Below are 22858 nucleotides of genomic sequence, written 5' to 3'. Positions count from 1 at the left end.
TGTGATTTGTTTAAATTGTCTATTCAGACCACCTAACAGATCACATGCAAATAAACAAAACAGGAGGAGCAGAATTAAGGTACATCGTCAGGCAAATGAACCTAACAAACTACATTGAACTATACATATACTTTCTATCAGCCTGTGGACCTTTCTCCAAAATTGACCACATATAAGGATACAAAACAACCCTCAGGAAATATAATAAAGTTGAAGTAATGTCATGCATTCTAGCTGAGCACAAAGGAATCAAAGTGGTATCAAACAATTAAAAGTACAGAAAATACACACACTCATGGAAAGTAAGTAACATAAACAATACAACAACTGAAAGGGTCAGGGGAGAAATAAATAAGGAAAATTTAAAATAGTTTTAATCTCTTTGTCTACTATCAGAAGGAGAGAATTTGGAGTGTGCGCTCTTGGGATTATGCCTTGAATTGGCTCACCACATTCCCAATTTCCCTTGGCAATGATAAGATATATGATTCGGCATTACACATTGGAAGTGTGTAATTTGCCTTTTGATTTCATATGGGGGAAATAATTACGGGACTGCGTGGAGTTTTATGAAGCTCTTTGGATGAACTGTGTAGACTGTGAAAGACTACAAGGATTTTTGAAGGTGTGGGAAATGCATTTTTATTTTGATATGTTTTAAGATCCTATGGAAAATTGTGAGTAGGATATGGTGAATTGAATGATAATGGCCCACATAAACTCACATGTATGCATGTTTGGTTTCTTGTTAGAGGAAATGTGTGGGAAGTATTATAAGATATGTATTGGTTGGAGGAGTATTTTGGGATTGGGCTTTGAGGTTTCCAAATCCAATACCATTTATACTTAACCTTCACTTTCTCTGTCTCCAACTTGCAGATAAGATGTAAGCTCTCAGCTAGTTCTCTAGAAACATGGTGACCTACCTGCTGCCATGTACCTCAGCATAATAGTCATAACTCAGAATCCTTGAAACTGTAAGCAACAATATACTCTTTCTTCTATAAGTTCCCTTGGACATGGTGTCTCTTCACAGCCTATAAAACAAAGATTGGAAGGAATACTTAACTGAAAAATTTCTCAATAAAATACAGGCAAATAAAATTCAGACATATACCAAACATATCAGGTACCATGATCAAGATGGCTTGACTACAGAGGGGCAAGAATATTTCAACAAATACAAATGAATAAACAATACACCACATGAAACCAAGAACAAGAAACACATGATCATTGACTAGAGGCAGACAATTTCTTTGGCAAAATCTCACAGTGATACATGAAACAGTCCTGGTGAATCTGGGATATGGAGAAGATATACCTTAACAATATAATGGCAATATACAAGGCCAACAGCATCCTGACTGGAGAATATCTTAATGCATTTCCCTAAGATAAGTAATAAGTCACAGGTGTTCAAACTTTTCATCTAATCCAAGTAGTATGTGAAGTCTTATCCAAAACAGAATATAGAAAGATGGAAAGGCCATGTCCATATGAAGGAAAGCAGTCAGAATTTTCTGATTTGCAGGTGATATGATCCATATATAAAAAGCATGATGTTTCCACTAGAAAACTCCTACAGCTCATAGACCCACTCACTAAAATCACATTAAAGTCAATAAAATTCCTGTATACCAACAATAAATATCAACAAACATACCAAGAAAAGAAACCCATTCAGAATAGCCTTAAAAATTTTATAATAAATCTAAGGAACTGAAGACTTGCTACAAAGAACACATTAAGAAAAAGAAGAAAAAACTGAAGAAAGCAGAAAATGAAGACACCTCTCGTTTTCATGAATCAATGTGACTGATATTTTTTATCGAATTCCTACCAGAATCGTCTGCAAGTTTAAATCCATCCTGTCCTAATTGTGATGCAGGGCTTCATGGGAATGAAAAAAAGATCTCAACCAATGAAAGCATAAATGAAGGGCTGTCAGACACTGGCAAATAGTAAGACAGTAAAACACCGCAGGACGCATCATCTTTAATAAATTCTAGTTCATTTTGGGGAATAGTAAAAAAGAAACCCAGCCTATTGATACAATGAGAACAAACACAATGTCTAAAGGAAGATAATAAAGGACACAGATATTGGTGTATGTTCTCATCAGCATCTCGGTTTTGACAAAGAGGCCAAAGTAAAAACAAAAGAAAACAAAAAACCCACAACCACCACCTCCACACATAAGGTGCAGTTTTCAACCAGTTGGTTGCAACTACTTCCTGGGCAATCACATAGGAGACATACTTTATACAGGATATTTACATTACCATTCAAAAGAGTAGTAACCTTACATTTATGACTTAACAATGAAATAATTTTGTAGTTGGGGGTTGGCTACCACAACGTGAAACACTGTATTCCTTGACATGCTTTTGGTCATGGTATTTTTTTGAAGTAACAGAAATGTGACTGATATATAAACTGGTACCAGAGGGAGTGGACTTGTTTTTGTGAGGAATCTCTTGTTTTTTGGAGGAGGGTGGAATACTTTGGTTTGGGAAAACTTTTGAAATATGTAAGCAGATCATAACAGTCCATTTTAGTTTGCTACACGGGAGACATAAGAATTGTGAGTAGTGTGCAAAATAGAGCCTCTCTAATGAGACTTCAAAGGATTGCAGGAACTCTATTCGTGACTGGCTTAGAAGCTATTAACATTATTTCAGCAATCTGTCTCGTTTCTGCCTGTAACTAAGAAGATACCTGAAGCTAAATAAAAAAGTCACTGAACAATTGTTTTGAGCAAACGTCAAGAGGTAGATATTGTGTGACCTTCCTCAAATTGTATGAATGTGTGTTTGTATTTTCAATTGTTAATGTAGTCAGGACTTCAGTTAATCCCTCCACATTCAGGACTTGGAAGCATATGAAACTGCAGGATCTCACAGGATTTGGAAAATATCCAAATTATTGTAAGGTCCCCAAAACTTGTTGTAACCCCACACTCATAGGGATACAACTTTAGAGAACATGGCACCCTCATTCTCAAAAGAAGGATGGGTAGCTGATTATTTGTCTGCAGTGGGTCATAAATTTTTATTGTCATTTAGTGGGTTGGTTGCCAGTTTTTACTGGTCATGGTCAGTGAGGAAAGAGTAAAGGAGATTAGAATCAGGGATGTCTTACTTATTTTCTCTTTCCCTCCTCAACTCTTTTCTCTCCTATCTAGAAGTTTTGGGAAGGAGGAGAATGGGGCTAAAATGATAAAAAAAAAAAGCATAGATTATTCAATCTCTTTTTGTACTAGAAAGCAACACCAAGTCTCAAATATTTCAGGATATCATGGATTTCGAATTTAAAATTGTATTTGCATAAATGATTGAAATCTTGTTTCAGATATAAGTATATGCATCTTATTCACAATGTGGTGTATAATTCTAATTGTATAAAATTACTACTGTACACTGCCATGGATAATTAAGGAATGCAAATAGTACTATCCAACTATAAATAATCAGTGTTCTAGTGATGTTAGGTACTAGTTCATTTGGTACAGAAATGAGCTTTATTTAGCTTCTTTTATATGTATTCAAAGGTATAGAGAAAATAAATCCCTTGAAAAAAAGCCACGTTTGTCCACTGAGATAGACTTTACATAAAAAGGTGGTTCTCAAATCCTTTAGAGATCTGAAGAATCTGCCATTTCTGATGTCCAAATAGTTAAAGGCTTTTCACAGTGGGAGTGACCTCAACTCTTGGCAGTGTCCCCAGTCTCTCTGTAGAAGATGATGGGAACTACAGAACCCTAACTGGAGTTCCCTTCAAATGTGGCAAAGTGGCCATGGGGTGAAATACCACCCACTTACCTCTACTGCTGCCAGAAAGTTGTGCAGACTGTGGAGAAGTGGATGATGGGGAAGTCTATTGTCCCAGGCTTTGGAGAACAAAAAGAGGATAGTCTTTCAAGTGACCTACTTCAAAGGATTGATGTCAGAGACCCTGACCCGTTCATCTGAGGGTGGATGACAAAATGACATGAAAAATTTGCTGACTGTCTGTCTGGTAGCCAACAATTTCTGTCATTTCTTTAAAATTGGAAGTTATTTTCTCTGAATTTCCTGTTTCTTCAGGCAACATTTCTCCTTCTCAGGTCTCAGATGGAGATGATTAGATAGTTTACTCTTAACCTTTTCTTGTCATGAGACTCAAAAAAGAAAACGAGTTCACCATCACACAGGAATGTGACAACTAGGAACCTGACAGGACCAGGGGGGACATGGGAGGTCCAGAATGAGGGGCTCGACAGACAACCCACTGCAGCATCAAAATGCCCGCCACAACCGCTCTGGCACCATAAATCCTGAGCCCCTACGGGTTTGACAACAGAGTGTGCATGGCCTGACTGCTCCCCTGGACTTTTCAAAGATTGTATCACCCCCGAGCACTTCTGCTTGAGCAGAAAGGCAGATGCCCAGAAGCTGCTGCTGTAGTAGGAGGCAGTTATGGAAGTTGGAGGTTGAGGTGGAGGCAGAGGAAGGATGAGAGAAGAGGGAGGAGTTTCCCTGGAAGGACCAGAACAGACAACATTCTGACTACTCCAGAACCCCACCCAAACCCAGCCCACGCCACAAATGCAGAGTCTACTGACAAACCTCTCCATGCTAAGCATTCACTTCTTCGTCCTCACTGTGCTCATTTTAGTTTTTTTAAACGCCTTTTTTGTTCTCTGTGAATTTCGCATCATGCAGCTCAACTCCGTTGATATCCACCATCACCTCATATCTGAAGTCCACCCTTGCATCCTTCTCCATATCAGAGAAAAAATAATCTACTTGTGGAAGTTGAAAAAAGAAAAAAAAATGGCAATATGTCCACAAAAGAGGTGTAAAATTATAAAGATGAAGGACATTAACCCTTAAATTATTTAAAATTAAGAAAATTGTTTTTCATTTCAGGAGAGTTGTTATGGCTAATAAGTGCAAGCTGCGATAAATAGAGAATAAAAAAGCTTAAAAAGTGAGAGAAAATGATTCCGTTACAAAATTTTACACTAAAATAATTTAGTTAATGAAGTACCTTCTCCAATTTTGCCAATTACAAATGGACTGAATATTGTGACAGTCATTCTTATCTGATGCATCCCATTAATTTTCTAATTTTATCTAGCTGATCAGTGGTAAAGATAGAGGTATTTTTTGGTGTAAAAGGGGAAATGCTGAGGTGACCTCCCTTTGTACTAAGGTGTGTCAACTTTCAATTTTTAGTTCTTTACTGGCAGAAAGCTAAGTGCTGGCAGGATTACTGTCTTGTCATTTCTACGGTCCATCATCAAGTTTGCTATTTTGTAGATGTTTGTCCTTCTCACCAGCTCAACACAAGCTGAGAGATCTCTTAGGTGTTGTCTAACTGCCGATTGGATATAATAAAGATCTGAAGGCCAAGATATGCTGCAGAAAGTATGTGGCAGAACTCCAGGCTTACAGAGGAATATAGGTTGAGGAAAGCTGAAGCTGGAGCTTCAGAATAGACATGGGAGGGAAGTGATATGGACGAAAACAGGGCATAGGGGCTAAGAGATAATCACCGGTTGGGTCCCAAAACTAGAAGAATGGGGTTAAATTTAGAGAAGATATGCATGCCCTGTGAAAGGCCTAAGACACAAACTGTCAGACAGAATCTCATGGTAGAGCTTACAGAGGCCTGTGAGGAATGCTCCTTTGGTGACATTAGTAAAAAGAGGAGAACCCCCAAGCAGCATGAGGGTGCCTCCATTGGTGGCTCCTACATTTCACTTTCCTTTGGCAATTGGACTCCACACTGTTCCTAACAAGATAATGATTTCAACTCTTTCTCCTAAGGAATTTTGTGGCAACTGTCGAATGCTAAGCTAACGACAAGGCTTCATGAGTGTTCCCATAACACACACCCATGTCGCAACCTAACCTACAGGCTATTTCTTGATGTGATTTCAAGCACGTGTACATAAGGAGACAGGAGAACCTTCTGACTGCTTATTCAAACTGATATTCTTTCTCAGGAATTTTTAATGGCTGATATTGATGAGTAAGGATAATTTGACTTAAGATGAGATATTTTTGGGCAGGATTTAGAGGGAAAAATTCATTAAAATGCATAGGAATTACTCAGGTTTTTATAATCAAGCCTTGACGAAAATTTGGTCTTGCGAGCAGGAGTTGCTCAGTGGCTATGCCTTGGGAAGGTCTCCAGGAAAGGGCACCTCAGCTTATGCACTGTACAGGGAGATTATTAGCAGGGAGGCAATATCTGTTCACCATGACATCAGCGGTCCCTTCTTGGACATTCTATTGTGTCCTAGAGAGATCTTAGCATCCTCTGTGATGTCACCAGTGTTGTAGTAACCACCAGTGCCCTACTTTTTCTCAGTCCCTGCCTGGCAGATACACAGGAAGACATGTTTTCCCGGCTTCGCAAGAATTTTGGGAGAGTGAACATCGATTTTGGACAGACTGGAATGAGGGAATCTCACCTTTCATCAAAAATAAATGATAGACAACGAAAGCTGGCCTGGGGAATGCTGAGTAAGTTCTGTGAATTGTATGCTGAGCTTTTTATCAGAGGGAGAATAGGCTTATGCTGACCTGTCTAGCAATAGGCCAGAACAACTGGAGTATCTGCAAAGGAATTGAATTTCCATGAAGATCACAATTCCTAAAAGTCAAGGATTTCAGAATATTAGTTTGCCCATCCACAAAGGGAGGATATGGGAAGGCCAATGCTATTATTCTGTGAACTTCTGGCCTTCACTTTTAACGTGCATATGATACGATACATTGATATAATAACACGATCAGGAGACACTGAGTGTCCAACTTTACTGAATTTAGACAGGGTATCAATCTACTTCACTCTCATTGCTTCTTTAAGTAAAGTAGATCTCTCTCTTTAGTATCAGGGAGTGAATTATGCTTCTGGCCTTATGTTCTTAGAACTCCTCTGACTTTTTCTAATTGGCAGAGATGGGACATCCTTAGCATTATAAATTAGAGTTTGTGTGTTACAAACATTTTCTTACAGTACTAAAAGTATTTGTAGCAGGTAGACCAAGATTCAGCCTGTAACCAATTGGCAATTCTGTGGCATTTGGTGTTTCAGTTAGGGGAATTGATAAGTCTGTTGACCATGACATCCCCCGCAATGCTTTTTAAATCCAAATGGTGTGGCCTAGAGTATCAGTGCAGGACATCTGAGTATCTCCAATCACTCAAATCTTTTGGAGGTTGAATTTATCATCTGACTTCTGAAAGTACAGCGGTGAGGGTCCTGAAAGAAAGTTGTACCCTGTTAACTTGATAAGAATCCCGTAGAAGCCATCTCTGTGGTACATGGAGCATGGGTCAGCAGGCATAGGGAACACCCGGCATCTGACATCTCTTGGTCTCTATAGAGTGCTGGGAGAGTTGACTTCCACTGAGGAGGTCTCTTAGGCAACAACAAACTCTTTGTGGTGACACTGTGGTCTGCACATGCTCTCCTCCTGTTTGGGGCTTGCCATGGTCTATGCACACTCATCAGTTTCCCCAAAAATGTTCACTTGTGTTCTCCTACCTACAGAGGATGGGAGACTGACATCATCCCCTGGCCCTGTGGTAATCAACAAGGAGGCCAACACGGAGAACACAGAAGAGCAGAGACTGATTAGACAGCTGCAGTCAGCTACTGAGGAGAGAAATGAGCTAAGAGATCTCCTGACTTACGTGACAGAGAGATACAGGAACAACAGGTATGCATTGCTCCAAACTGCCTTGTGTCACTCATGGACCTGCAATGTCACCTCCATCGTATTCTATTAAGGTGTTGGGGTCTAGAAAGCTGTGCCTCCCAAAATACTCGTCCTAAACCTCATTTCTGATATAGAGGAGATCAGAACCTGACCCTTGGTCAGGAGTGAGATGGGAAATGGTCTCATCTGCTGCCTCCAGCTGAAAATCTGAACTTGTGGCCTTAGTGAGGATTCAGGGATAACGTTCCTGGAGCATGAGTTCCCAGTGTGCATTTGGAAAGCCCTTGACAGGTGGTAGCTTTGCAAGGTTCTAGGTGCTGTGAGTCTGGGTGTGTGCTAGGAAGGTGACTGAGTGCTGGACTCTTGTTGCAGTAGCCTGAGGTGACAGATCCCCAATTGTTCATCTCAATGTTTGACTAGATGGCCAGAGACACAGGGCTTTTCCTTCTTTTTTGTTTACCTCTGAGCCAATAATGTGGCATGCATTTTTTCTGATTCTGATTGTGTTATCCGTTTGCATATTTCGCTCCCTTTTTCATTCTCTTACTGTTTACTTTTCTTTTCCTGTGTGTGTGTCCCAGTTTCTGTGTCTCTGTGTGTACACACCTACATGCATATGCACAATTTTTATATGTTTATATTTCCCCCCACACTTGGAATCTAGGGGTCTACGTATTTTCCTGAGTATATTCATGTATAACAATTTCATGGTGATGTGAGTGCTTTGTTTTGGGAGCCCCTCTTTCAACTGCACACTTCTTTGCCAATGTGGTCACATTTGTCTGTATATTTGTGCCATTTGGGCAGATTATACTTTTGTGGCGATTTATGGTCTCAACTCCATAATTGTGTGAATTGTGTGTCTCTACAATATTAATTATTCAGGATGTAGAATTCCTGTTGTCAAAACAGGAAATTGAAATCACGGTTTTCTAGGTCTTGGATGTGGGAGAGCTGTGGCCTAGGCCCTTTTTAGCATAACTAACTTGACTGCAGATCCAGCCCTTCTGAGTGAAGAAAGGGAACCTGGGAACCCTTTATCTCGATGCCGAGCTTATGGGGTCCTCGGTCCAGAATAACAAGTTTCTGAAGCTGAAGAAGCTCCCAATATGTAGAACTCAGAAATTGTCCTCCCAGGGCTGGGGTACTAGAAGACCCAGCCTGAGTTCATATATTCCTAAACGCCGATGTTCATTGGGTTTTACTGTCCTAGGGCCAGCCGCTACATCAGGTCAAATCCGTTTTATGAAATATTGAAGATAAAGGAGAGGGAGGTCATGTCATTACTGCACAACTTAGAGATGAGGAACATCGAGCATTTTGAGAAATTTCTAGAGCTCCAGAAGGAAATTAACTTCTATCGGTGAGCACTGGTCAGAGAGGCCATTAACTGTACTTTGCCCACAGGTGCCATCTTTTGTTCTGATTGGAGGTCTAGCAGCTCTGGCTCCGTTTCTTGTGCTCTTTAAACATCAGTGTGCCCTGGGCCTTTTGGACTCAGTTTTTAGGTCCACAGGAGACTGTTACTCATACCCAGAGTGTCTACGCATTTTTAGAAGGCTCTAGGTAGACCAGTACTTATTCAGCTCACCAAATGGCTAATAGCTGAACTGGGCCTCTGCGGTCACACCAGGTTTAACAAAACTCAGTGTGTGGACCACATGGGTAACATGAACTTCCCTTAATTCTACTGACCTGCTTTGAGGGTATTTGCCCACTATTTATTAATGTTGCCCCCATGCCTTTTGCTTCCATGGATAGATGTATATCCCCTGTTGTTTTGGAGACAAATGAACGCTTTTTGGTACTTGGGTCACAGAAACAATTTATTCTTCCCTGAATTGGCTGTTTGATGTTTGTGCAGCAACCTTGTGTGTATCAAGATGTATTCTATGAAGTTTTCACTGGTATCTGGGTCCAGAGCGAGTTTGTGAGACGTGGGAGTAGGAATGGGAGGAAGAGGGTGCAGGATCTAACTATGCAGTGTGTGTTTCCAGCAACCTGCCCAGCCGGATCCATATGGACAAGATATGTATGCAGAAGAAGTTGTTCCCATTCAGAAAGGAAAGCAAAGCAGAACAGCTTGATTCTGCACCGCTGCTACAGAAATTTTTGTTTGATTTGAACAAGAAAGATAAAGACGAACAGGAGAAAACCAGCAACCTCCAGACCAAGCAACATCTGGTAGGGACAAGCAGCTGTGTCAGCCTAAAAATATCTGATTCCATTTGCCAATTTGATACATGTTTGCTTTCCCTACCACCTTAATAATGTACACTCCAACAATACAACCACCTCATGCAATGGAATGTTCATTCCTCTGTCTGTGCACGAGTATTCTGGGAAGACAACCACTTTTCAGGAACTGACTTATTAACAACTATGCTTTGGTGCTCTTTTTGAAGCTGCAGTCTGGAAATGGTGACAATTGAATAACCTATCATATTACCGCATGTCCCTGTGATAGAATGGATGCTATGTAGCACTTTGAACAAGTTTTGTTCCTGTGATAAATGATATTCTGTGGTCATGTGACCTCCAAGTTGGGAAACACCTTTCAGGGATAAGAACCGAGTGCAAATGGCAAATTATTCTTTGTCATTGGCTTTCATCTTGGTGACAGGTTGACTTCTCCTTTCATCCTGCAACCCAATGAGGTCTCTTCCCATTGCCCTGTTCTTGGTTTGCACTGGTTAAAGTCTGAGGCCTAGATGGGCAACCCACATTACTGTCCGGGTTGCTCTAGACTTTGCCCTGCCCACAGACACACCACCAATGTTATCAGTTAACACATCAATGGTGACCTAAAATAGAGCTGAGTGGGTAGAAGGCAGCAACCTGACAGCTGGCATGCAAGTCCCCAACACATCAGTTTCTGAATAACTGCCTTCCTCTCCCTGGTCTCAGAAATTGCAAAAGAGCTGGAATGCGACACACAGCAGGAGGAGAGCCTCCTGAAGAATAGGTTGCTTTCTCAGGATTCCCCTGCTGACCGCCATCCTGAATAATAACAACCTTTTTTGGATGAATACTCTCCCTCATAGTTGAATTCATATTTTGCTAAGAAACACTAAATTTATCTTTCACTAAGCCAGTCTGAATGATTGATATCTTATTCTTTTTCTGTTTTGGATAACACCACTTGAGAGACCACTTGGGGACTGCATTGCCATTTTGCCTGCTAGAGGAGAAACAGCAATATAACTGTGCTTCTAAATGTTCACTAAGAATATGCTGTTTAGAAATATTTTTGTTATGATCTTAAATGAAGTTTTTGTTTTGTTATTTCATAGTTATATGTTCTTGTTAATATTTTTCACATCTGAAAATACTTTTAGATATTTATATTAATATTCATTTTAATCATTTTTTGTTTTGAATTGTATTCCGTATGAATAAAACTTGATTTTTAACTCTTGACTCTTGAGACCATCTTGCTTATTCAAGTGTCCTGTCCCCTCTTGTGCTCTTAGAACTGACAGCTAAAGATGGATTCTGCATGGTCCAGAGTTCCTGGGCTAAATAGTAAATTCAAAGCCACCAATGGTTACCTAGAGTGATAGTGTGTTTTGTGTGGATAATGTGTTCTTTTCTTGGATGTACATTTTATGATGTGATCACTGCCATACTTTATCCATGCGGTCATGTTTTCTGCTAATCTTATATAAAACCGTCTACAACACACGTTCATTATTGATCCTGTGTAGCACATTTTGACTAATATACACTCATATTTGTAGAGCTGTAGAAAAATTGACATTTCCAAAGGTATATGTAAGTAATCCTAATGGAGAACCATATGCTTCAGTCTTTCTTGCAATACACTGTCAATATACCCCCACAGATAATGACCTCCAAAGTCATGTTGGGAAAAAGGTTTTGATAAATGCTGTTGTCCTAGACCATACATATGCTGTGTTTTTATTGTTGTGGATTAGGCGTAGAATGATAATTTATGTCAGTGGGTCTTTTTCTCTACTGTATGTCTGTGGCCTGTCCTGGGTGAATTTCCCTCATAGTCCAAAAGAAGGAATCACATTCCCTGTTGTAGATTATTGTTGGGAACCATGTGCTTCTTCTGAGAGAGCAGCAGAGGTTCTAACCTGTGAGGCATCACCACAGATCCTGCAGGTTCTAACCTCTGAGTCATCACCACAGATCCTGCAGGTGGCTTTTGTCTTTCCAGGGCATGTGCTCCCTTAGGTGGACAGGGTACCTCTAATTAAACAGAGAGATCTCAGGAAATGTGTATTCTTACTGAGCTGTGCAGGCTCAATGTGTTAGGCTACCAGGCATCCATGCAGGGCTCAGGTCGCCCCACTGCTCATTGAGGATTCAGGATGTTCCTCCAGCATCACTTAGTTTCCATATTAGAGCAGATCCTTCACCTAGTATCAATGATGACCATATCTACTATGCACATTTATAAAATACAGAATGGAAACTATCTTCCTGTAGGCCTGCTGCACATAATGAATTCTTTTGATAGATATTAAGAAAATTATCTTAATCTAAGCAGTTTAGGACAGAACCTCAAGAGCAACCATAGTGAATGCAGCCTACAGCTGGGAACACATATTTCTTTTGGATAGCAAGCCTGTGCAAACCCAGAACCTAGGTGGGCCAGTTCAAGCTGCCCTTTTTCCGTGGCAAATCTGGGTTCCTGTTGTAAAAGTATTTTTTTCCAGTTGACTGATATCCAATTTATGGAATTGAACTGACTTACTCAGAGTCTGAGTTACTCAGAAAGTTAAAGTTCAGAAGGAATGATCCAGAATGTCCACAAACAGTTGCTGTGACACCAAGGCTTTTAAGAGCTCAGCATCTAGAGAAGCAATGTATTGTTCGTTTATTCTCAAGCATAGGTCCTCTAGTCATTCATTAGAAGCTGACCATGCCACAGAAATGGTCGTCTGTATCAAAACAGAAGCTAGTGGTAACTAGATATCCACCACACTTTCACATTGCCACTGTATTTGAGGTTCTCAGTTACTATGAAAGGACCTGGAAGAGCTTGTGTCTTGCTATACATATTGCTAATTTATTAGCCTTCAAGACAAGGTGTGCTTTGTTTTGCTAATGCTACCACTGGCATACAATACCTTGCATAATTTCTACTGACATCTGTGACATGAGACAATAGTTCAATTTATCCCTTACTTGAATAAACTGTTCTTAGAGTGAATTGAAGTCTGAGGGGCCTTCCATTCTCTCTGACATTGTAAACATTTCCAGTCTTCAGAAAAGTCTGTCACTGTCCAGTACAAATCTTAAGATGTCCACACTGTCAGCTCGGTGTCTTCATCCAGCTTGCCCTGTAATTTTGTGTAACATCAATACTGTTCCAGCCTAAGGATTTAATTCAATGTTACAGTACTTGCCAAACATGCTGAAAACCCTGGTTTCCACCCTAGTCCTATGTGCTATGCAAAAAGAAAATAGGGAACCCCAATTGCATTGAAGTTTAGCCTCCAGCAAAAGAAGAGCCTTCATAGGACCTTTTAAGTAACTCTAAGCCCCAGCTTCACCACAGCTTCCTCCATTGATTTAATAATTAGTGTATTTTCATTAATGCTCACCATATTTGTGGTGTGCAAAAATTATGCACCATGTCAGTAAAGTAAGGGCGTGTGTGTGTGTGTGTGTGTGTGTGTGTGTCTGTGATTGTTCATGTCTATGTTTGAGCCCGTTCTTCCATGAACTCACTATAAAATTTTATAAAGTGAATTAGAAGACTACAGTGAAAACTGTCGAGGTGCATGCAGACTTGGGTTACTACTCTCCCATGGTACCTTGCAGATAACACTGAAATTGTTGCCTACATTAATACAGCCTAAATCCAGGCTATGCATGATTCTCAGTGAGATTTTGACATCGGCTCCACTACAGAGAGCTGCAAAACTTCATTTATTACATGCTCTTGTTACCAAGGTGAGGGAATACTTCACCCCATAGAGAGTCTGGTAGGTTGTGATGGCAGCAAATGAACTCGCTTTTCCCTGTCCTGCCTGACTTTGCCAGCAGAGTGGGCATTCCTGCAGGAAAAACTTTCACATGCTTCTTTAAAAGCACCTGTTCCTCACATCTAGATAAACTTGAAAATAGGCTTCTCCAAGTCAGTCTCAGTGCTCCTACTCCCAGCTCAGAGCTGTAACACCATAGGTTCCAGCCACACTGAAGGGTAGGTCCCATGGAGGAGTTAGAACAACGTGTCTCTTCTGAGAAGTGACTTAAAACAGAAGGTTGAGAAGTGATACTCAACCCCCAAGTGCTTCCTCCTGGAGAAAGCAACCAGATCTCATTGTTAAACAGTGTAGCTCCCACATGACCCAAGTCTTTGCCTGGGGAAATTTTCTGGAGCTTATTTGCCCAGTCAGAATGGGATTGCACTCTTGATCCATGTTCACTCCTACAACAAAAGTTCCTCCCCTAGAAGCCCATGAGTTGACCCAGGTCCTTCTAGCACCAACAGACAAGAGAGAACAGAGTGCATCCAAGGGGAGAGAAGAGGGCAGAATGATTATAACCTGGAGAAATCCCCCAAATCGGCCACCTAACAACTATAGGGTTTGTGCATATTGTGGTTTCAGAATCTTAAGGACAGACTTTTCTATAACACCTGCTAGGTGAAGCTGAAGTCTACTGTGGGTGGGATTATCCCAGGCAGGGAGGGGATCTGAGTCTCCAGGCCTGGCCAGCTTCTTCATTCTCCTGGAAGTAATTGTTGGTCAGCTCTAAATCTGAAGTGGGAGTTGGTTTTTGTCAACTCAAACACGTGATATTTCAATTCTCATCCACTATGTGAGAGACACACAGTTACCCACGGGGGATTTGAACTTACTTCTATACAAGTGACTGTGGCCCGAAAGAGGGAAACCATTCCTGCCTTTAGCATTCTGCCTTTATCAGAGACTACAGAGACTAGCTTCCTGGACAAACATGTCCAAGCAGACAGACGTAACGGAGAAAATTGAGGTAAGAAAAGTAATGGGGACCGTGATTTCACATTGTGCCTTTAGCCAGAAATCTCTGATGTCGATAATGCAAGCAGCCTTGAGCCTGCTAAAACTTGTCACTACTTCATGGTGTCTCTGCACTTAGGACTGCCTCAGGTCCTCCTCATAGGAAGGCCTTTCTTTGAAAAATAAATTGTATAAAGCAATGTTTATCAACCTGTGAGGCACAACCTCCCACACAGATTGCATATCAGATACCTTGATAACAGATACCTTGCATATTATGACTTATAAGAACAGAAATATTTATTATGAAGTAGCAATGAAACAATTTTATGGCTGGGGTCACCACAGCAAGAAGAACTGTATTAAAGAGTGGCAGCACGAAAAAGTGAAAAAAAAATAGAAAAAGAGTTGCAGCACTAGGAGTGTTGAGACCCATTGCCATAGAAGCTGACACATGGGAACAGACTGCTCAGATGAGGAGAGGCACATGGCAAGGGATACTGTGTCCCATCCTAGGACCCAGAGGCAGAATCTATCCCAGGAGTCTGTGTGTTCATCTTGTCTTCAGTTCTCCCAGGTTCAAGAATAGCATCGATCATCTCAGGAGAGTCAGCTTGCACAGCCCACATCAGGCCCAATGCTTCCCTTTACAGAGAAGGATGTGGGTGTAAGTGACAGCCAGTGAGACTGAGGGATCTAATGATCATTGGCTCTGAGCTGTGATTTCTTCACCTGTAAAAAGGAGGTGTTTCTGCTGAATTGGGTTGTTGTGGAGATGGACAGAACATACACACTGATCAGGGCCTCCCTGGCATGGATAATTGGAAATTTTCTCTGGTGATGCATTTAAAAGTAGAATCTCCAGCCACATGGGTTAGATGCTGGGCACCTTACAGGTGGTGTAAACATACTGTGACTGTAATGCTACCTCGAATTTAAACCAAAGGCTCTTGTTTTGAATTTAAAAAGACAAATCAAGTATAAACTGCCAATGTGAAATTGTCATGATCAAAATTAAGCTAATTCCTCTGAAGTCATTTAGTTTTTCTTTTTCTGCATCTATATTGAAGGCATCTAGAGTAGCACTATTGAGATCCTAAAGCCTTCTATTAAAGTACTACCCATCCATTCCTCTCTCCTTGAGGACCTCTCAGGTGACTAAAGGAAACCTGATTTCTTGTCAGATTGTTCCCAGCTGGTGTGATCTCTCTGTCCATGGACCTTGCCAAAAGCTGCAGAGCCAATGTGCTGTTTCACAACACAAAATTACAGACATTAATTTTACCAATGAAGTTCCTGGTTCAGATGCTGACGTCAAGTAAAGCTGCCAAGTGTCCGTCCTAAATCACTGACCTCCCAGACGAAGGGCATTCTTGGTCCCTCTGAACACTTTCTTAATTATCCTTCAAATCAAAGACTTTCCATTGCCTTAGTTATCTTCATTTGCTTTCAAATCCTGCCTTGATCTGCTCTGGACCTAAGTGCACTTTTTACCTTTGCTAGAAAGGTGTGTGGTAGGTGAGCCACACAGTAATAAAGTCCATGTTTACAGCAAACAAACGGCTCTTGCATAAATGTCTGTGCCCTGGCAATGCTATAACACAAAATAGTTTTTCATTAAATAATACATTCTTTGAGATCACAGTCTGATCAGATATTTTGTAACCTAACTTACAAATGTTCTCTCTATTATATAAATCAAGTTCCCTCATGTGTATTCTGGTCTTTCTCTGTCATGTCTAATTGCATCATCGTAGGAATCCCAGGGAACATAAATCCTGGGCTTTAGAAACTGTTGTATTTGGCCAACCAGGAAAGAAACCCATCTAGAAGACTACTGATACTTGACACACAAGTTCACCATCTTATTTTTATATACTTTATGGCAAGAGGTCACCATTCCTGACCATGTCTCATTATCCAACAGGATAATAAATTGAAGAGTTGGGGTCAAGGAGGTCACCCAAAAAAGCACAAAAATCCATCTCACATTAACATTTACAATATATTGAATCCAAAATATCCATGAATTTCAGGACACAACTTAAGTCTAAACCTAAGGATAACAGATATAGAAGAGAATTGAAAAGGCCAAAAAAAAATAAATAAAAAGAAAAAGAAAAAAAAAAAAGAAAAAAAAACCAACAAGCATACAAAACATCAAATTAATTGTAGGAGAAAAATTCCTTCCTTCACATAAAAATTAAAACATTAAAAGCCCAGATCCAAGAAAGAACATGAAAAAGGGGTAAGGTATAAATATCCAGTACCAAATGAAGTCAGACCTATATGAATTACACCACATTTCTCAACAGAGACTCTAATAGCCAGAAAATCTTAGGCAGATGTAATGCAGACCCAAGCTCCTATACACTGTGTAATTCCCAATCACCATAAATGGAGAAACCAAGATATTACATGACAAAACCAAATTTAAACAATATTTTTTCTCTAAGAAAGCACAAAAGAGGATGATAGGAGGTAAAATCCAAGACAATGAATTAAATTTTACCCAAGAAAAGCCAAGAAATTAATCATCTCACAAAAATTTCAAGAAAGAAAGGACACAAAAATAATTTCGATTATAACCAGAAAAAGAAGAGAAAGCAGCAATCATTGGTCTTTAATATCTAACCAGACCCTCTGTGACCGAACCCACAGCTCCCAGGGATTTAACTGCCAGCCAACTTGTATACAAGTATGGGTCTATGGTCCTAGGTACTGTGTATGAGAGGATTGATTTATTTTGTATCAATGTGGTTGTAGGACCTTGACTCTGCTAGGCCTGTTGCGCCACCAAATGGAGATCCTAGAGGTGTGAGGTCGGAATGGATATGTGTGAGTTGGGGAGCACTGTTATATAGGGAAAGCTGAGCAGAAATGTGATGATAGGCTTCATTAGGGGATTTTGGATAGAGGAACAACATTGGAAATGTAAATAAATAAAATAAACAATTAATAAGAGATAGCCAAAAATCAAATAAAACGTAAAAAGAAAGGTAAAGGAAAAATTAAACCAACCAAAAAATAAAAAATAAAAGAAAAGAAAACCCTGTAGGGGATTGACCTAATTATGCTTGTATTTTAATGCTGATTGGTAGAATGTAAGACTGGTTAAACCCCCCCAAAAAGTGATTCTGCTCCCAGTTAATTGTGATTATAAAGAAGCACAGCAGAGAGATTGTGGAGGTGAGTTTTTGAGGGCTTTGCTAGAGAGGATCACTAGGATCAATAAGGAAGAAGTAGCTGCCAAAGAAGAAAGGACTAATGGATGCGATAGTGAGGAAGGAGGAAGCAGGACAGCAGCCACAGTTTAAGGCAGAGGAAAGCCTGATCCTGAGGGCTGTCCAGGTGGAACACAGAGCAGCCAAGATGCTGCATAGTAAGTAAGAGTTCAGAGTCATTGTTTGGAAATGAGACCTATTTCCATGCAGGACAGGCAGCTGCCCAGCTACTGTGCTGATTAAGGGATATTATAAATACTTTAAAAACTATGTATAACCAGTAAGCTACCTCTACAGAGGATCCTCATAGGAATACTTTATTTGCAGGGAAGGATAAAATACCAGAGGACACAGGAAATAAATTTACACCACTAGGACAGTCAATCAAAAGTAGCCTACAAAAATCTCATAAATTAACCAAATGACAACAGTTAACAGAGGTTTAAATAATATTTTCATGTCACTAAACTCAATTCCCTAGTAAACAATTATATATTTAGCCTGAAACAGGATTACCATCATGAGAGATATACAGGTTATACTAGAGAAACAGAACTAAGAAACAAGTCCCTATCGCAATCCTATGCAGTTTCTCTATCTAGCTGACAGAATAGATTTCAAACTCATCCTGTCCAGAGATGTAAGGAAATTCACTTCATACTTTGCAATTACTAAAACATACTACAATTCTAAATATATACATATTAACACAGGCTTCCCAAATTTAAAAATATATGTTATCAGATAGCTATGAAACTACAGATTCGTTCTAATAGTGTTTGTGATTTCTTTTGCTTCTCCATTCTGAACACTTAACAGATCATATGCAAATAAACAAAACAGGAGGGGCAGAATTAAGTGACATCATCAGGCCAATGGAACTAACAAACTACAGTGTACTATACATATATTTTCTATCAGCCTGTGGATATTTCTCCAAAATTGACCAGAAAATAGGTGAAAAAAAAAGCCTCAGAAAATATAAGAGCGTTGAAATAATGTCGTGCGTTCTATCTGAGCCCAAAGAAATCAAACTGGTATCACACAATTAAAAGTACAGAAAATACAGACACTCATGGAAAGTAAGTAACATAAACAATATACTACTGAAAGGGTAAGGGGATAAGGAAAAATGAAAAATTCCTAGAAATGAGTGACATTGAAAACACAACCACCATCCACAGATCTATATGATACAACAAAAGTTTATGAATTATGTTTCAATCAGCAAAGCCAGAGGAGTGAACCCATCTAATCTCCTTCTCTTCTGTCAGAAGGAGAGAATGTGGAGTGTGGGCTATTGCGATTATGCCTTGAATTGGCTCGCCATCCTTCCCAACTTCACTTTGCAATGATAACATATGTGATTTGGCATTACACATTGGATGTGTGTAATTGGCCATTTGATTTCATAGGGGGAATGATTAAGGGACTGCCTGCAGTTTTTGGAAGCTCTTTGGATAAACTGTGTAGATGGTAAAGACTATAGGGATTTTGCAAAGCGAGCTAAGTGCATTTTTCATTATGATATGTTTAAGATCCTATGGACAATTGGGAGTAGAATGTGGTCTTTTGAATGATAATGGTCTCCATAAACTCACAAGTATGAATGTTTGTTGCTGGTTAGAGGAAATGTTCGGGAAGAAGTAGAAGATATAGTTTTGTTTTGTTTTGTTTTGTTTTTTGTAGGATTGTTCTGGGATTGGCCTTTGAGGTTTCCAAATTCAATACCATTTACACTTAAGTCTCATTTTCTCAGTGTCCAACTTGCAGATAAGATGTAAGATCTCAGCTAGTTCTCTAGAAACACGGTGACCTACCTGCTGCCATGTACCCCTGATATCAGACTCATGATCCTTGAAACTGTAAGCCCCAATAAACTCTTTCTTCGAAAAGTTCCCTTGCTCATGGTATCTCTTTGCAGCCTATAAAAAAACAAAGATTGGAAGGAACACATAAGTGAAAAATTTCTCAATAGAATCCTGGCAAATAAAATTCAGACATATACCAAACATATCAGGTACCATGATCAAGCTGGCTTGACTCCAGAGAGCGAGAATGTTTCAACAAATACAGATGAATAAACAATACACCACATGAAACCAAGAACAGGAAACACATGATCATTGCACTAGAGGCAGACAATTTCTTTGGCAAAGTCTCACAGTGATACACAAAATAGTCCTGGAGAATCTGGGATATGGAGAAGATGTACCTTAACAATATAAAGGCAATATACAAGGCCAACAGCATCCTAACTGGAGAATATCTTAATGCATTTCACTAAAATAAGTAATAAGTCACAGGTGTACAATCTTTTCATCTAATCCAAGTAGTATGTGAAGTCTTATCCAAAACAGAAAATAGAAAGATGGAAAGGCATGTCCATATGAAGGAAAGCAGTCAGAGTATTCTCATTTGCAGGTGATATGATCTATATGTAAAGAACACTACGGTTCCACTAGAAAACTCCTACAGCTCATGGACCCACTAACTGAAATCACATTAAAATCAATAAAATTCCTGTATAGCAACAATAAATATCAACAAACATACCAAAAAAACAAAAACATTCAGAATAGCTTTAAAAGTCTTGTAATAAATCTAAGAAAGTGAAGACTTGTTACAATGAAAACATTACAAAAATTAAGAAAAAAATTGAAGAAACCAGAAAATGAAAAGACCTTTCATTTTCATGCATCAGTATGATTAATATTGTTATATCAAATCCTACCAGAATCATTTACTAATTAACATCCATCCTGTCCTAATTAGGATGCAGGGCTTTATGGGAATGAAAAAAAGATCTCAAAATCCATGAAAGCACAAATGAGCAGGGCAGTCAGACACTGATAAATAGTAAGACAGTTCATCACTGCAGGATGCATCACCTTTAATAATTTCAAGTTCATTTTGGAGAATAGTAAAAAAGAAACCCAGCCTGTTGATGTCATGAGAACAGACACAAAGGCTATAGGAATTATATAAAAGACCCAGTTATTGGTGTATGTTCTCATCAGCCTCTGGTTTTTGAAAAAGAGGCCAAACTAACAAACAAAACAAAACAAAAAACCCACCACCACCACCACCTCCACACACAAGATGCAGTTTTCAATCTGTTTCTTGCAACCCCTTCTCAGGGCAATCACTCATGAGACATACTTTATAGGGGATAATTACATTACAATTCCAAAGAGAAGTAATCTTACATTTATGACTTAGGAATGACATAATTTTGTAATTGGGGGTTGGTTACCACAATGTGAAAAACTGGATTCCTTGAGATGTTTTCGGTCATGGTAGTTTTTTGCAGTAATAGATATGTGACGGATATATAAACTGGAACCAGCACTAGTGGACTTTTTTTTGCGAGGAATCTCTTGTTTTTTGGAGGAGGGTGTAAGACTTTGGAGTGGGAAAACTTTTGAAATATGTAAGCAGATCATAACAGTCCATTTTAGTTTGCCACATGGGAGACATAAGTATTGTGAATATTGTGCAAAATAGAGCTTCTCTGAAAGACTTCAAAGGATTGCAGGAATTCTATTGGTGAATGGCATTGAAGTAATTAACATTATTTTGGCAAACAATCTGTCTCTTTTCTGCCCGTATACTAAGAAGATAAATGAAGCTACATAAAATAGTAATTGACCAATTATTTTGAGCAAACATCAAGATGTAGATAGTGTGTGACCTTCCTCAAATTGTATGAATGTGTGTTTGTATTTTCAATTGTTAATGTAGCAAAGACTTCAGTTATTCCCTCCACATTCAGGGCCTGAAAGCATAGGAAACTGTAAGAAATCACAGGATTTGGAAAATATCCCAATTATTGCAAGGTCCCCAAAACTTGTTGTCACCCCACACTCATAGGTATACAACTTTAGAGAACATGACACCCTCATTCTCAAAAGAAGGATGGGTGGCTGCTTATTTGTCTTCAGTGGGTTAGAGATGTTTATTGTCATTTAGTGGGTTGGATGAAAGTTTTTACTAGTCATGGAATGTGAGGAAACAGTAAAGGAGAATAGAATCAGGGACATCTTACTTACTTTCTCTTTCTCTCCTCAACCATTTATCTCTCCTATCTAGGGTTTGGGGAAGCAGGAGAAAGGGGCTAACATGACAAAAAGCATAGATTATTCAATCTTTTTTTATACTAGGAAGCAACACCAAGTGTCAAATATTTTAGGATGACATGGAATTTGAATGATGATAGAATTTCATATTATACTTGAATAAATGATTAAACTCTTGTTTAAGATATAAGTATATGCATCTTATTCACAATACGGTGTAAAATTCTAATTGTATAAAATTACTACTGTACACTGCCATGGATAATTAAGGAATGCAAATAGTACTATCCAACTATAAATACTCAGTGTTCTAGTGATGTTAAGTACTTGTTTAGTTAGGTACAGAAATAAGCTTTATTTAGCTTCTTGTATATGTATTCAAATTAAACAGTAAAACCTTTGAAAAAATTCCACATTTGTGCACTGAGATAGACTTTACATAAAAAGATGGTTCTCTAATTCTTTAGAGATCTGAAGAATCTGCCATTTCACATGTCCTAGTAGTCAAAGGCTTTTCACAGTGGGAGAGACCGTAAGTCGGGGCAGTGTCCTCATGCTATTCTGAAGAAAATGATGGGCACTAAAGAACCCTAACTGGAGTGTCCTTCAAATGTGGCAAAGTGGCCATGGGGTGAAATACTACCCACTTACCTCCACTGCTGCCAGAAAGCTGTCCAGACTGTGGAGAAGGGGATCATGGGGAAGTCTATTGTCCCAGGCTTTGGAGAGAAAGTGAGGATAGTCCTTCAAGTGATCTACTTCAAAGGATTGTTATCAGAGCCCCTGACCCGTTCAATTGACACTGGATGCCACAATGACACAAGAATATTTGCTGACTGTCTGTCACTGTAGCCAACAATTTCTGTCATTTCT

The 22858-nt window shown here is 39.4% G+C and overlaps 1 protein-coding gene and 1 long non-coding RNA gene across 3 annotated transcripts in view; one reads left to right on the top strand and one right to left on the bottom strand.

Annotated features, from left to right (window-relative positions):
* Positions 1-240: 240 nt before the first annotated feature.
* LOC134480023 (uncharacterized) overlaps positions 241-22858 on the bottom strand; it is a 32170-nt gene continuing 9552 nt past the window's right edge. The window contains exons 2-3 of the long non-coding RNA XR_010054131.1: positions 19727-19831; positions 241-1037 (exon numbers count right to left, since the gene is read on the bottom strand). This is a non-coding gene — a long non-coding RNA (uncharacterized LOC134480023). The remainder of the gene's footprint in view (positions 1038-19726; positions 19832-22858) is intronic.
* LOC134478883 (uncharacterized) lies at positions 6196-10024 on the top strand. Of its 2 annotated transcripts, XM_063266306.1 has the most exons (4): positions 6196-6518; positions 7552-7720; positions 8934-9083; positions 9718-10024. In XM_063266306.1, the coding sequence occupies exons 1-4, from the start codon at positions 6392-6394 to the stop codon at positions 9986-9988; spliced, it is 717 nt and encodes a 238-aa protein (XP_063122376.1). In that variant the 5' UTR covers positions 6196-6391; the 3' UTR covers positions 9989-10024. The 2 variants fall into 2 exon arrangements, with proteins under 2 accessions (XP_063122376.1, XP_063122377.1); XM_063266307.1 differs by lacking the exon at positions 8934-9083.

Source organism: Rattus norvegicus, chromosome 8 (assembly GCF_036323735.1).
Source record: "Rattus norvegicus strain BN/NHsdMcwi chromosome 8, GRCr8, whole genome shotgun sequence".
Classification (NCBI taxonomy): domain Eukaryota; kingdom Metazoa; phylum Chordata; class Mammalia; order Rodentia; family Muridae; genus Rattus; species Rattus norvegicus.
This window is presented reverse-complemented; position numbering and strand designations above follow the sequence as displayed.